Below are 15251 nucleotides of genomic sequence, written 5' to 3'. Positions count from 1 at the left end.
GAGTGTGACCCTCACAGCCACACTCCAGTCTGCTCTGTCGCACTCATGTGTCGACAAAGGTGAGCCATGAAATACAACTATTAATTATGCTTTTCATAAACACCAACATGCCAATACAGCTGCGTTTAGAAACTTCCACTGGAAAAAAATGAAAACTGTGCTTCCAAGCAGAACGCAGTAACCCTCCTGTAGGGGACCAGTCGCAGACATCAGATGCGTGAGCACTCATTTTAAAACAAGAACAATAATATCTAGTCCTATGGTGTAGTTACAACTCTTGCACATGATGGAACAGCAACGACAGTGACACTGCACTGTTGATTAACATATGAATGTAAAATGTTGATTAACCGAGCATACTGGGCCAATGATCGGATGCCCACACTCTCAAGTAGTCAATAACTATGGCATTAAGTATTCAACCAACGACTGAGCATTAGTAAGTTGTATATCAGATATATATATGTTTAAGAGTAAATACAAAGAGAATCTGGAGACGGCAGTTACAATGGACCTGGTGCCGCTAGATAAATGAATAATAAAGCTGCAGACACAGCCTGTAAGCTTATGTTTTACATGTACAGCAAAAGCTATCTGCTATATATTGAGAGGACTGAGACTAAACCAGGACCTGCAGAGCCAAAGTTAATTTTTTCTACATTTTAGATTTTTCTCTGCAATTTCTTATTTCTAAGTCACTGGTTGATATTACACTTCTGCGTAGAATATACAATCAAGCTTTCATAAATTACTGTTATAGACGTTTACCTTTTTCCTGAGACCGGACAGCTGGGTGAGCTGTTGTAAAGGAGAAGGATTGTGTCGGAGCACACAGGTATCAGGTGTGGACTGGCCCGAAACCGTGTGTAGGTTAGACATTTTTCCACAGGGAACTTCGTTACCTGATGAGCAGAACCAAGATAAGGCATTGGTGTAAATTATTAAATTGATAATTATCTATCAATTCCCATCCTAAAGGGATTTCACAGGCAAATACTTGATTACGTGGGACATCGTCCACTTTATTACAAAGAAACTCCTAGACTTTGCACCCTCAGCTGATTCTTTCATTTCAGAGCGTACTTCTCCATGATTCTACCACGCACAAACTATATGTATATCTTGCATCTGTACACTTACTGTGTAATATTATAAACTGCGTGTTGCAACTGTAACAAAACCAACTTCTCTGCAGGGATTAATAAAGTTTTCTGATTATGGTTGATTTAGGTTTTTCTATTTAAAGCACTTTGCGATGAAGCTCAGTGATAAAAAGATCTATTTCATGGCATTATTTTGGTAAGCATCCTCACTTGAGTCCCTTAACCATTACACAACACTTTATATCAGTTAAGTTTTGGCTTCTCTGAATGTTTGATGAACACACATACAAGGTTTCTGCCATCTAAACTAAGCCTATTAATTGAAATTTAAGCCACTTTCAGATTAAAGTCGAATGTATGTTCGCCTTTCATGCAGCATCGATTAAAAAGCATGAACATATCACTAAACATGCTCATCAAGCACAGGACCGTGGGCCCAAGGTCTTGCTCTATGTAGGAGGGGTGGGGGCCTGTCATGTTAAGGTTCTTCAGTTACTACAGACACAGAAACATCACAGAAACTTGCACTGAATTGGTCTTGGCAACATAATTTTGGTCAATCAATTCTTCACATGAATGCTGCTGATTCCTGCGTCCCATTATCACATCAGGCTGAAAAATGATGACATGTAATAGACAACATGGGCTTTCCATAGTGAACACACGGCCATGAATAAGTGTGGAAGGACTTCATGTTGATCTGATGACTAATTTCATGTTACTTCAGGAGTAAGAATCTAAACATTTCGTGACCATTGTGTTCTGCTATCTTGTTGATCCAATATGAGCGTTTTTGCTTTTGTCTGTGTGTTAACGAAATGGACTAGCTGACAGCTGATTTCATCAGCTTACTGGCCTGTTGTTGCACTCAGGTCATTTTCATTACAGTTTTCCATTTTACAGATAGTAGCTAGATGTGGAGCCTCTTCTGCAGGACGTTTCCAGGGGTGGACTCCCCTTCATGTCTGGTCGGTTATATGATGAGAGTGTTCGCGGGTTCTGCTCGACAATGGGACTGCTAGCTGGTTGTGTTAGCGGGGTTTAGCATTATAACTTATGTTTTACAGCTGTAACCCAGGGGAGGCCACTTCCCGCTACGCACACGCTCAATGCACGACCTGTGTTTAGCTTATCTTGTGCTAACTGGACTAGCAGATATCAGGCGCGGGTATGTCAGTTCTGTAGCTAACTAGCTAGTTCCACTGGTCTTCTTTGAAACTAAGTCAATTAGTTGAGCACAATGGAGAGACCTGTCCAGTGGGCTGTTACCTGCTGTAGTTAACCTTTTCAGGTACATAGTGTCCCTTGAGCATATTCTCAGCGTAAAGCCGCTGCAGCTGGCGCCTGCACACGACAGCGCTGGCCTGTTCTTTGTCGTACGTAGCAGAGCAAGACGTGGCCGAGGCCGAAACGATAAAGACTTCTTTTTAAAGTTTCACCCGCTGATACTTCCTGATGAGCAACCCTCATTCACTCAGACAACAATAAAAAATCAGACAGAGACGGACATTTCCATTCGAGCTAACGAGAAATCGGTTAGCAATCATTTGCCGGAGCCAGGCACACAACCTGCAATGAAGCCCTGGTTGGTTACCTCCTGAGACGGCTGTTTGGTTGGACAGAAAATGGCTGCGAAAGGACCAGTCCAGCGCGGAGCTGCGACTGTACTACGCCGGTGGCCGGCCAGGGGGCCACTCGGCGTTTCAGGGACTCCTTACAGGCTCCTACACCGCAGAACCTCGACCTCTAACGCAACATCTCTATTGAGAAACCTGGTTGAATCACATCGAATGTGGTAGATGATTTTTAAAAAAAAGAGTGTTTTAGCCTGTTATTTTAGTATATCAGTCAAAGTCAAGCACACCTTCACTGAAATTCGGAAACGACAGATTGAGAAGAAATACACATCTAACTGACTTCATTATTTTCAAAACTGTAATAGAATAGAAAACTTTTATAGAAACTTGTTCATATGGTTAATCCCCCTGAGATGTCATTACGGTAATAGTCAATGATATAAATGTTTGTCTTTCAGAGGAACGTCGTTCGGTGGTAATCGCACGGAATTGTCATAATTCCCACATTACTGGCAGCAAGGGAACGCATCTCCACTAGCCTCCGCCTGGAGCGCCTCTCTCTCTCTCTCTCTCTCTCTCTCTCTCTCTCTCTCTCTCTCTCTCTCTCTCTCTCTCACTGTGTTTGTGTGTGTGTGTTGTAGAGAGAGAAGAGAGAGAGAGAGAGAGAGATCATGCAACGTAACGTAAATTTATTTAATATCAATTAATTACATAAATTGCATTTTGATAGTCCGTTGGTTTATATGCTTGGTGTTTTAAATGATATAGTGAGTCTATAAAACCGGTTTCTCCAGCAGCTGCTGAGTGAACCTTTAAAGTTTTTACCACAAGATGGCGCCCCTGATACTTTAAACAACAAAGGGTGCTTTCTGATATTACAGTTTGTCACATTTGCTAAAACATTTCTTGAAACTTTCATGCTTTTCTCAAAACTGTAAAATCAAAACCCAATTGTTGCAAAAACAAACAATCACCTCAAAATAGTTTTACGTGTAATCAGAATCAAACACTATTTTCAGATCCTACATAGTATCAAACAAATAAAGACACCATTGATCATTCATGACACAAAATGGAAAATGTTTACAGCATGTAGGTGCAGAAAGTTTATTCTTTGTAATAAAGCAAAGCATTTTATATTTTCACTTTTCACTTTTATATTTTTAAAAAAAAAAATTATTACAGAGATACTGAAGCAATAAAGTATTGACTGTCTGGATTCAGAACTTGCATAAATTTAAAACTTCAGAACAAAGAAAAACAAAAATCAGAGTAAATCCCTTATACAGTATGTTAATATCATATATATATATATATACAGTATATATGGGAAATATAAAGAGAGACCTCTCATAAAAATAAATGAATAAATAAACTCTCTAATATGCTTTGTATGGAAAAGAGAACTTCTGAAAAATGTGCATCTTAGAGTAAAAAGCTTAATTTTTGGAAAAATGAAAAGTGTAACCTGAGTTTCTTTTTTTGTTAACTCCATTTCACATCTTTACAGTTTCAACCATTTTATAATAAAGAATCTAAACATTCAACACAATTTAATTTATGCAAGTTCTGAATCCAGACAGTCAATACTTTATTGCTTCAGTATCTCTGTAATATATATATATTTTTTTAAATATAAAAGTGAAAAGTGAAAATATAAAATGCCTTGGCTTTATTACAAAGAATAAACTTTCCTGCACCTACATGCTGTAAACATTTTCCATTTTGTGTCATGAATGATCAATGGTGTCTTTATTTTGATTGACTTATGTAGGATCTGAAAATAGTGTTTGATTCTGATTACACGTAAAACTATTTTGAGGTGATTGTTTGTTTTTGCAACAATTGGGTTTTGATTTTACAGTTTTGAGAAAAGCATGGAAAGTTTCAAGAAATGTTTTAGCAAATGTGACAAACTGTAATACTAAGAAAGCACCCTTTGTTGTTTAAAGTATCAAGGCGCCATCTTGTGGTAAAAACTTTAAAGGTTCACTCAGCAGCTGCTGGAGAAACCGGTTTTATAGACTCACTATATCATTTAAAACACCAAGCATATAAACACAACGGACTATCAAAATGCAATTTATGTAATTAATTGATATTAAATAAATTTACGTTACGTTGCATGATCTCTCTCTCTCTCTCTCTCTCTCTCTCTCTCACACACACACACACACACACACACACACACACACACACACACACACACACACACACACACACACACACACACACACACACAGAGAGAGAGAGAGAGAGAGAGAGAGAGAGAGAGAGAGAGAGAGAGAGAGAGGGAGAAAGAGGCGCTCCAGGCGGAGGCTAGTGGAGATGCGTTCCCTTGCTGCCAGTAATGTGGGAATTATGACAATTCCGTGCGATTACCACCGAACGACGTTCCTCTGAAAGAACAACATTTATATCATTGACTATTTACCGTAATGACAATCTCAGGGGGGATTAAACCATATGAACAAGTTTCTATAAAAGTTTTCTATTCTATTACAGTTTTGAATAATGAATGCAAGTTAGATGTGTATTTCTTCTCAATCTGTCGTTTCCGAATTCAGTGAAGGTGTGCTTGGCTTTGACTGATATACTAAAATAACAGCTAAAACACTCTTTTTTCAAAATCATCTACCACATTCGATGTGATTCAACCAGGTTTCAACTAGAGATGTTGCGTTAGAGGTCGAGGTTCTGCGGTGTAGGAGCCTGTAAGGAGTCCCTGAACGCCGAGTGGCCCCCTGTCGGCCACCGGCGGTAGTACAGTCGCAGCTCCGCGCTGGGACTGGTCCTTTCGCAGCCATTTTCTGTCCAACCAAACAGCCGTCTCAGGGAGGTAACCAACCAGGGCTTCATTGCAGGTTTGTGCCTGGCTCCGGCCAATGATTGCTAACCGATTTCTCGTTAGCTCGAATGGAAATGTCCGTCTCTGTCTGATTTTTTATTTGTTGTCTGAGTGAATGAGGGTTGCTCATCAGGAAGTATCAGCGGGTGAAACTTTAAAAAGAAGTCTTTATCGTTTCGGCCTCGGCCACGTCTTGCTCTGCTACGTACGACAAAGAACAGGCCAGCGCTGTCTGTGCAGGCGCCAGCTGCAGCGGCTTTACGCTGAGAATATGCTCAAGGGACACTATGTACCTGAAAAGGTTAACTACAGCAGGTAACAGCCCACTGGACAGCGTCTCTCCATTGTGCTCAACTAATTGACTTAGTTTCAAAGAGACCAGTGAACTAGCTAGTTAGCTAAACATGAACATACCCGCGCCTGATATCTGCTAGTCCAGTTAGCACAAGATAGCTAAACACAGGTCGGTGCATTGAGCGTGTGCGTAGCGGGAAGTGGCCTCCCCTGGGTTACAGCTGTAAAACATAAGTTATAATGCTAACCCCGCTAACACAACCAGCTAGCAGTCCCATTGTCGAGGCAGAACCCGCGAACACATCTCATCATATAACCGACCAGACATGAAGGGGGAGTCCACCCCTGGAAACGTCCTGCAGAAGAGGCTCCACATCTAGCTGCTATCTGTAAAATGGAAACCTGTAATGAAAATGACCTGAGTGCAACAACAGGCCAGTAAGCTGATGAATCAGCTGTCAGCTAGTCCATTTCGTTAACACACAGACAAAAGCAAAACGCTCATTTGGATCAACAGATAGCAGAAACAAATGGTACGAAATGTTTAGATTCTTACTCCTGAATAACATGAAATTAGTCATCAGATCAACATGAAGTCCTTCCAGCACTTATTCATGGCCGTGTGTTCACTATGGAAAGCCCCATGTTGTCTATTACATGTCATCATTTTTCAGCCTGATGTGATAATGGGACTGAGGGAATCAGCAGCATTCATGTGAAGAATTGATTGACCAAAATTATTGTGCCAAGACCAATTCAGTGCAAGTTTCCTGTGATGTTTCTGTGTCTGTAGTAACTGAAGAACCTTAACATGACAGGCCCCCACCCCTCCTACATAGAGGCAAGACCTTGGGCCCACGGTCCTGTGCTTGATGAGCATGTTTAGTGATATGTTCATGCTTTTTAATCGATGCTGCATGAAAGGCGAACATACATTCGACTTTAATCTGAAAGTGGCTTTAAATTTCAATTAATAGGGCTTTAGTTTAGATGGCAGAAACCTTGTCATGTGTGTTCATCAAGCATTCAGAGAAGCCAAAAACTTAACTGATATAAAGTGTTGTGTAATGGTTTAAGGGACTCAGAGTGAGGATGCTTCCAAAATAATGCCATGAATAGATCTTATTTATCACTGAGCTTCATCCAAAGTGCTTTAAATAGAAAAAACCTAAATCAACCATAATCAGAAAACTTTATTAATCCCTGCAGAGAAGTTGGTTTTGTTACAGTTGCGCAACACGCAGTTATAATATTACACAGTAAGTGTACAGATGCAAATATACATATAGTTTGTGCGTGGTAGAATCATGGAGAAGTACGCTGAGATGAAGAAATCACTGAGGTGCAAAGTCTAGAGTCTTGTAATAAAGTGGACGATGTCCCACGTAATCAGTATTTGCTGTGAATCCCTTTTAGGGATGGGAATTGATTAGATAATTATCAATTTAATAATTTACACCAATGCCGTTATCGGTTCTGCTCATCGGTACGAAGTTCCTGGAAAAAAAGTCTACCTACACAGGTTTCGGCCTGTCACACCTGATACCTGTTGCTCCGACTACAATCCTTCCTCCTTTACAACAGCTCACTCCAGCTGTCGGTCTCAGGAAAAAGTAAACCTATAACAGTATTAATTGAATTGATTATATTCTACAGAAGTGAATATCAACAGTGACTTAAATAAGAAATTGTAGAAAATATAAAATGTAGAAAATAATAAGCTTTGGCTCTGCATCCTGGTTTAGTCTAGTCCTCTCAATATTATACAATTAGCTTTTGCTGTACAATGTAAACATAAGCTTACAGGCTGTGTCTGCAGCTTTATTATTCATTTATTAGCTGCACCAGGTCCATTGTAACTGCCTCTCCCAGATTTCCTTTTATTTATTTTAAACATTCATTCAAATATAAAATACAACTTATACTGTATCTTGGTTGAATACTTAATGCATAGTATTTACTGAGGGATGTGCATCCATATTGCCCAGTATGCTCGGTTAATCAACATTTTAAATTCAATATTTAATCAACAGTCAGTGTCACTGTCGTTGCTTTCCATCATGTGCAGAGTTGTAACTACACCAACAGACTAGATGATTATTGTCTTGTTTTAAAATGATGCTCACCATATGATGTCTGGACTGGTCCCTACAGAGGTTACTGCTTCTGCTGGAAAGCACCAGTTTCATTTATTTTCCCAGTGGAAGTTTCTAAACACTGTTGCATGTTGGTGTTTATAAAGCATTATAAATAGTTGTATTTCATGCTCACCTTTGTCAGACACATAGTCACAGAGCAGACCTGGATGTGGCTGGTGAGCACCAAGAGACGCACTGGCATCCATAAAAGGAATTCATAAGTTTGGGGGCGCATGATTCCAATGATTCAGACAATTTGGAACCTGTTTTGTCTTTTGGTCAGTTTAAAAACCCAAAGAGTCATTTTACTCTAAGAAAAACAACAAATTGTCACATGGGAGAAGCTGAAAACTGCTGCCTTTCCTGGACTTTTTGTACTTCCTGCTTCCCTGCATGTATCATTGAGTCCCAAAGGGTGTGAGTGTGTGATTCCAAGGAGTGATTGTTACAGTCAGGCTTTGCAGGTATATTGAAGTCCATGTGTGTGATGTGTGTTTGTCTTACAGATGGACGGAGACAGCTCAACCACCGATGCGTCCCAGCTGGGCATCACTGGCGAGTACATGGCGTCCAGTCACTACGTTCTCCAGTCTCAAGATGGTGAGCAAAGAGAAAAGAAGAGGTCTGAGAACAGTGGTCAGTGAAGAGCTGCTGACTCTGTGTGTTTGCGTTTTGTGTAGATGATGCAGAGGAGAGTCTGAACGACCATGAAGACGGCGGAGTCAAAGAGAACTACAGGGAACAGGACATCTACCTGCCTATCGCCAACGTGGCTCGCATCATGAAGAACGCTGTTCCTCAGACTGGAAAGGTTTGTGAGGGGAGAAGGGACGGAGCGTGTTTTTTTTTTTTTTTTTGGATCATATTTAGAGTGAGAGGAAATGAGACTGATCATCTTCGTTATGATGAGGATGATATTTAATTTCCACTTCAAAACCAAATCTGGCTCTTAAAATAGAACACAGGTGAAGGTTTAAATTTGAACATATGAGAATTTCTCATGCTTAGTATTTCTCTGAGGTTTACGAGAGTGGTCCAGATGAGTCCTGTACATAGTCTGACTCTCCACAAGGGAAAACATTGACTTCAGAATGCCTTAAAATGACTGAAAACTAAAATAAAATGTAATTATGGCAGCCATTTTGATATGTTTTTTGTTTATTTTATAGGAATATTTATTTTTTTAAGTTCAGTAGTTGTTGGTAAAGTCTGTCCCTCCTCTGCTAGGTCCACACTCCTGTGTTTTCATTTTAAAACGAAAACGATCTCCATCCAGATTATCACACTTGAAAACACATATCACATGACCATTAATGTACACTGGGCATGCAGCAGGTGTAAACAACAAACAGATTGTCTACTCTGCAGTTGATGGGGCGCACAGAGTCCTCTGAACGAGGAACAGCAAAGACAGTTGTAGTGTTAAAATACAGAATTTAACTGAACGACAGCTGCTAGCAAAGACAACAAGGTCAGTAACATTGTAATTCATTATCATGTTGTATTCACCACTGGTAGTACAGACTGATGAGAGCCAATCAGGAGAGACCGTAGGTGTGTACGTCATCGTTTCCAAAGGTCTCCATTTTTGCCTGCCCAGACTACAACACAACCCCACAGTTTTCAGACTAAAACGGGTCCAGCAGAGTTTCTGAAAGTCTCTGTGTTAGGCGCTGAAAACACGAGTCCTGTGGACGGAGGTGTTGGAAATTGGAAAAGACATGAGTTTTAAAATGTAAATTTCGTAGTGTGGATGTAGCCTGTCTCTGTTTGAACACCTGACAGTGTAACATCACCTGCTCTGGGTTACAGTGTGTCTCCAAAACTGTCGCATCAGGGCTCCACACTACAACCACAATATGCATTTTTTGTGAGTGTGTAAGTTAGAATTACACGTGTTCACATTTGTGTGAGTGCATGATGATCATTAGACTGTTTTGGTGCCCCTCCAGGACGGGCACTGCATCAGCCTTTGTGGTTGAAAGTAGTGCTTTTTCTTTAGAGCCAGTCAGTCTCTTCCACCAGTCTCTTCCGCTCTATCATTCTCATGGAGTGTACACTGATAATTAAATTAAAAAAAGATTAAAAGATAAAATGAGGAGAGCAGGAGGCTGGTGCAGAGGGAGATTAGTCTGTTAATAACAATATAATGTTTAAAAAAGACTTTTGCTTCATGGAAACTTGGCTGGAGGCTATTTACCCTGAGTCAGCCGTCTTCCTCTCTGTAATATGTGTGTTTGTGTGTTATTTCCACAGATTGCAAAAGATGCCAAGGAGTGTGTACAGGAGTGTGTGAGCGAGTTCATCAGCTTCATCACGTCGGAGGCGAGCGAGCGCTGCCACCAGGAGAAGAGGAAGACCATCAACGGGGAGGACATCCTGTTCGCCATGTCCACATTGGGCTTCGATATGTACGTGGAGCCGCTGAAGCTCTACCTGCAGAAGTTCAGAGAGGTGAGACACACAGTGGCCACACACACAGTCAGGGCGCGATAATTGGCAGCGCTGATTGTCATCAGAACATCTTCAGAGATAAAAATAAATTTTCTTAAAACAGAATGTTTTGATAAAATGTTACTGGAGAAAAGTGAAAAAATAACAACCTGCATAATCAAGTGGAATAATACAAACAGAATGTACACTGGACACAGTTATTGGGCCTTTTGTTGAATTTGAATTAGTTCCTCAAACAAAATAAAATAAAAGAGCTTCAAGCTGACCTGAATTTAAGACCAGGGATGTCACAGGAAATGTAATAAAGCATTTCCTTAATTTCATATTTTAATAGGCATTAAAAACAGGAATAGTAAAAATAATTTATAAATGAACGATTAATCCATATATTTATTATATCATTATATTGTAACAACTGAAAGTGACGATCTGCACCAGCTGTGCTTCAGTGATAAGAGTCAGAACCAGGGCTGGGTGAGTGAGGTCAGGTTTTTATCACTTCTTTATAGGTCTGCTACTTTGATACTCATTATTATAAAAGAATATGTCATGTTTTCCCGTGTACATGTGTTGAACATGTATGTGTAAGCAGACCCCTTCCCATTGCACTGGGAATATAAACCAGAAACCATGAATTGGTTCCACAAGATCCTGCTCAGTGTAAAGATCTGTGGTGAAGCAGTTAGTCTGCACACACTCAGCTTTACGTTCAGCTTCTTCACAGTAATCAGCTCTGTGTAATACTGCTACGTACTGGTGGTGGACTGGAGACTGGGCAGAGCAGGAAACATCACTTTCCTCTAAGTTGATGCTTGTTTAAAGGGGTTAACTTTTTACTCACCAAGGTAAATTTAAAGCACATTAGGGCTCCACGATATGCAAAACAAATCGTATAGTGATTATTTTGGCAGTTATTGTGATATGAGTCATGATTTCATGCATTTTACTTTTGCTGAACATTTTTAAAAATGATGATGATGTGATTTTTGTTGAGTCTTGTCCCAAACAAACATGTTCCTTCATGTCTGGAGAATACGATTTGTAGGTTAGGGGCATCTCTGTAGCACCACAACACTTATGGTGCAAACAATGAACAACACACATTTTACCTTTATCAAAAAAACTGCAGCTCCTGTGAATTTGATGTTGCACTTGGCCACAATGTGATTTTAATAATATTTTTGATTAATTGTGCAACTCTATTGCACATTCAGTAGGCTATGTCAACTCAAGTATGTCTCACTTCAGTCACTGTAACCATATAAACCTAATGATAAAAAACCTAATAAACCTAATCTCACTCTCTGGTCTCTTCCAGTACTGATCAATAAGAAGTTTGATTTGTCATATTTCCACACTCTACTGGTCTCTGGGTTATGTGATTAAAACATTCAATTAACAACAAAATCCACCTCAGGTTTTCCTGGTTATCAGTCCAGTCCAGTTTAGTTCAGTCCAGGGGGAAAAAATCCTCAATACAAGAAAAAAAAAAAAAGGATTTTCAAACAATTTTTTGTGAGATGTTTTTATCAATGTTTTTAAAGATCAATTCATCATAACATTTAAATGATGTCTTTTCACTAAAATCATACTGTTTTGCAAATGATTTGTCGGCCCATTTACGACACCTTCATGGCCCTGGACCACAGGTTGGGAACCACTGCTGTAGAGTAAAAAATGACACATGGCAATAAGTCTGCCTGTTTTTACATGTGATGAATATGATACAAACTGTAAACTAACTCACATGTGCAGCAGCGAAGAGGAATCTAAGCACGTTTCCATGGTAACTGAGGTTGGACTTATTTGGGCTACCTTAATGCAGCAGAATTTAAGCCTGGTTTAATGCATTGTCTGTCTTTATGAAACACACCTCACACTGACTCGTGTTTATTCATCGTCTGGTTTCTACATGAGACTGTAAAAGGATGAAAATGTATAATGACCACACGACAGTGTGCTTGTTTAGTTCCACATGTGTCATACTTCCTGCTTCTGTGGTGTTTTTGCAGGCGATGAAGGGGGAGAAGGGGATCCCTGGGGTGGCGGTGGGAGAAAACCTCGGGGAGGATCTCACAGACGACAGCTTCAGTAAGTAGAACTGTTCTGTGTTTTAGGCTACGTCCACACTACTACGTTTTCTTTTTAAAATAGCATTTTAAAATGAAAACAATCTCTGTCTATGCTAACACACCTGAAACCATTCATGTACACTGAGCATGTGCGAGCCGGTGTAAACAGGATCTGGCTCTTAAAATAGAAGACAGGTGAAGGTTTGAAGTGGAACATATGAGAATTTCTCATGCTTAGTATTTCTCTGAGGTTTACGAGAGTGGTCCAGATGAGTCCTGTACATAGTCTGACTCTCTCTGTTTCTGTTCGTCCAGACTACAACACAACCCCAGAGTTTTCAAAATAAAACTGGTCCAGCAGAGTTTCTGTTTTTCAGTGCTCAAAAACTCTGGAGTAGTGTGGATGAAGGAGAAAACAAAGGACAAGAGATGTGTTTTAAAACGAAAATGTAGTTGTGTGGACGTAACCTTAGAATTCATCCTGCCTGTTCAGTTTGTCTTGTTTTATGGTCTCAATCTGATCTTTGTTTTTGAAGTTCAGTCTCGTTAAAATCCATTTTCTCCCTTCATCAGCAAATCCCCTTCCAGCAGGGATTATCACAGCAGATGGCCAGCAGCAAAACGTCATGGTGTACACCACCTCATATCAACAGGTAAAGCCTACACTGAGGCGGCAGCAGCTCACAGCTCTGCTCCACTATTGATCATTTAGGAAATAATACACACCTTCTCCACTGACCCATGTGGCTCTGTTCCAGATTCCCACTGTACAACAGATCCAGTTTTCATGACGAGGACTTACTCCAAGCCTGACCACAGCAGTTTCACACCGGGCTCACACCTGCCTGATGACCTCTGACCCTGCCACGGGGTAAAGGTTAGCAGACGGACAGGGAGAGAGGAGGGAGAGGCTTCTGCACGAAACCTCATGTACACAGAAATCACTACCTGTTGAGTAGAAAGTGTAGTTTCTAGTTGTGAGGTAGCAAATGTTTTGGAGTGCATCCAAAGCACCTGGGGAATCTGAGGCTTTATTTTAAAGGCTAGTCTTATTACATGATTTAGTGGTGGAATTGTTTTTGTGCGTGTGTGTTTATGTGTTTGCTTTTATGCATTATTTTTTCTTGTGGGGGGGGGTGGGGTTGGTAGTTTGGGAAAGTGTTGTATTGGAAGCTTATTTTTAAGGTCTTCTCTGTTTGAACCGAGAGAAGCCATGTTGTTACTGTCACATCAGATCATGCAGCTCTTTTGCTCTTTTGTAAGTTCAGACAATTTACCATGTGCTTAAATGTCATGTAAATCCTTTGAATAAAAATTCAAAAGTGATGTGTAATTTTTACCTTTTTTTATTTACTCCCACTCAGAGGAGTGGAACTCTGTGTGGAGTCACTATCTCGCGGCTGTGGAGGGTCTCTTCATTATGGGGGAGGGTGTTAATACAACGGCAAGCTTTGAAACGTTCTCACCCTTCTCTGATGGAAACAGGAAATTCATTGTTACCCAAAATATTTCAGAAAGATATTGTGATTAAATCAATATTTATCTAAAAGATAATCGTATATTAACAAAGATGTAGGTGTGTGGGCAACGACATGGTCCTCATCACATTCATGGCATAGATAGCTTGTTAAAGGAAAATTATTAATTGAATAAATAAAAATTCACTCCCATGCTTCATGTTTTCGTTTTCCATCTTAATCTAATTACATCCTTATTTTTTCGAAGTTTAACTTCAATTATAAAGTCAAATGAAAAAATCACGTCCAGTTTTCTCAGGTACACAGAGGCATGTTCATTTCCTAATACAATGTAACCTCTAATTTTTTCAAGGGTGCATGAAAATAGTCAAATATCTGTTTGAGGTGATTTATGACTTCTCTCGGAAATAAACGCAGAACTCACATTCGAAGGTATATGGCATTTCATCCATCCCGGACTCAAAGCCATGCTGCACGTGTCTGGGAGTGCAGTTTGTAAATCTGCATCTATCCAGACTCTGTTGGCGGCTTTATAACCCACTCCCAATTAAGGGTCATTAGTTTGGAATGAAACTCAATGTGGCGGACCCTTCACACAAACGCACAAACGGAGTGAGAGTGGGTAGGGGGAGTGTGTATGGGCCGGATTTGAATTGGGCCTATTTGTTCTCACACTGCAATAGAGACAGGTGGATACTGGAAGTTTTTCTGCATTTCTGCAAAACTTAATTTAACTTTTCCCAGTGGTGAGGCCCCTTTCAAAAGAAAACGCATTGTCATTAGGAAAAAAAGTCAATCCTGGTTCAACCTGTGCTGCAACAAGAAGTCCATTGGCAGAGAATTTATCTGCAAAATTTATTTAGTGTTAAATAATTTTTTCAAGCAATATACCAAACATTGTCTTCCTTGATTTCATATTTAGGCATTAAAAACAGCAATCGTAAAAAATGGATAAATGAACGATTAATCCATCAATAAATACTTCAGATTTAAAAATGGATTTACAAAAACAGCATAAAACACTCATTAAATAAACCATTTCTAAATACATTTATTAATTCATGAATAAATAAGAGAATTTGAAATACTGTTTGAAAAGGCATTCTTAGGTATCTTTAATTGCCAATTCCTTTTTCCAGCTGCTTTTCCTTTTCCTATTAGCTAATTGATTAGCTTAGTCATGTAGCTTCTCCTTTTAGCCTTTCCCTGACACTCAGTGCTGGTGAAAGCAAGCTAAACAATCCCAATTGGCCATGGGATGTAACAAGCTCTCTGACTGGTTGGAGA

The 15251-nt window shown here is 39.8% G+C and overlaps 1 protein-coding gene across 2 annotated transcripts; it reads left to right on the top strand.

Annotated features, from left to right (window-relative positions):
* Positions 1 to 5445: 5445 nt before the first annotated feature.
* nfyb (nuclear transcription factor Y subunit beta) lies at positions 5446 to 13775 on the top strand. Of its 2 annotated transcripts, none has more exons than XM_022749520.1 (7): positions 5446 to 5544; positions 8467 to 8560; positions 8641 to 8771; positions 10217 to 10414; positions 12427 to 12505; positions 13060 to 13139; positions 13245 to 13775. In XM_022749520.1, exons 2-7 carry the CDS (start codon positions 8467 to 8469, stop codon positions 13275 to 13277), a joined length of 615 nt encoding a protein of 204 aa, XP_022605241.1. In that variant the 5' UTR covers positions 5446 to 5544; the 3' UTR covers positions 13278 to 13775. The 2 variants fall into 2 exon arrangements, with proteins under 2 accessions (XP_022605241.1, XP_022605242.1); XM_022749521.1 differs by lacking the exon at positions 5446 to 5544 and adding an exon at positions 5584 to 5843.
* Positions 13776 to 15251: the final 1476 nt, after the last annotated feature.

The sequence above is a fragment of the Seriola dumerili genome, unplaced genomic scaffold (genome assembly GCF_002260705.1).
Source record: "Seriola dumerili isolate Sdu_G_001 unplaced genomic scaffold, Sdu_1.0 BDQW01000138.1, whole genome shotgun sequence".
Taxonomy (NCBI): Eukaryota; Metazoa; Chordata; class Actinopteri; order Carangiformes; family Carangidae; genus Seriola; species Seriola dumerili.
This window is presented reverse-complemented; position numbering and strand designations above follow the sequence as displayed.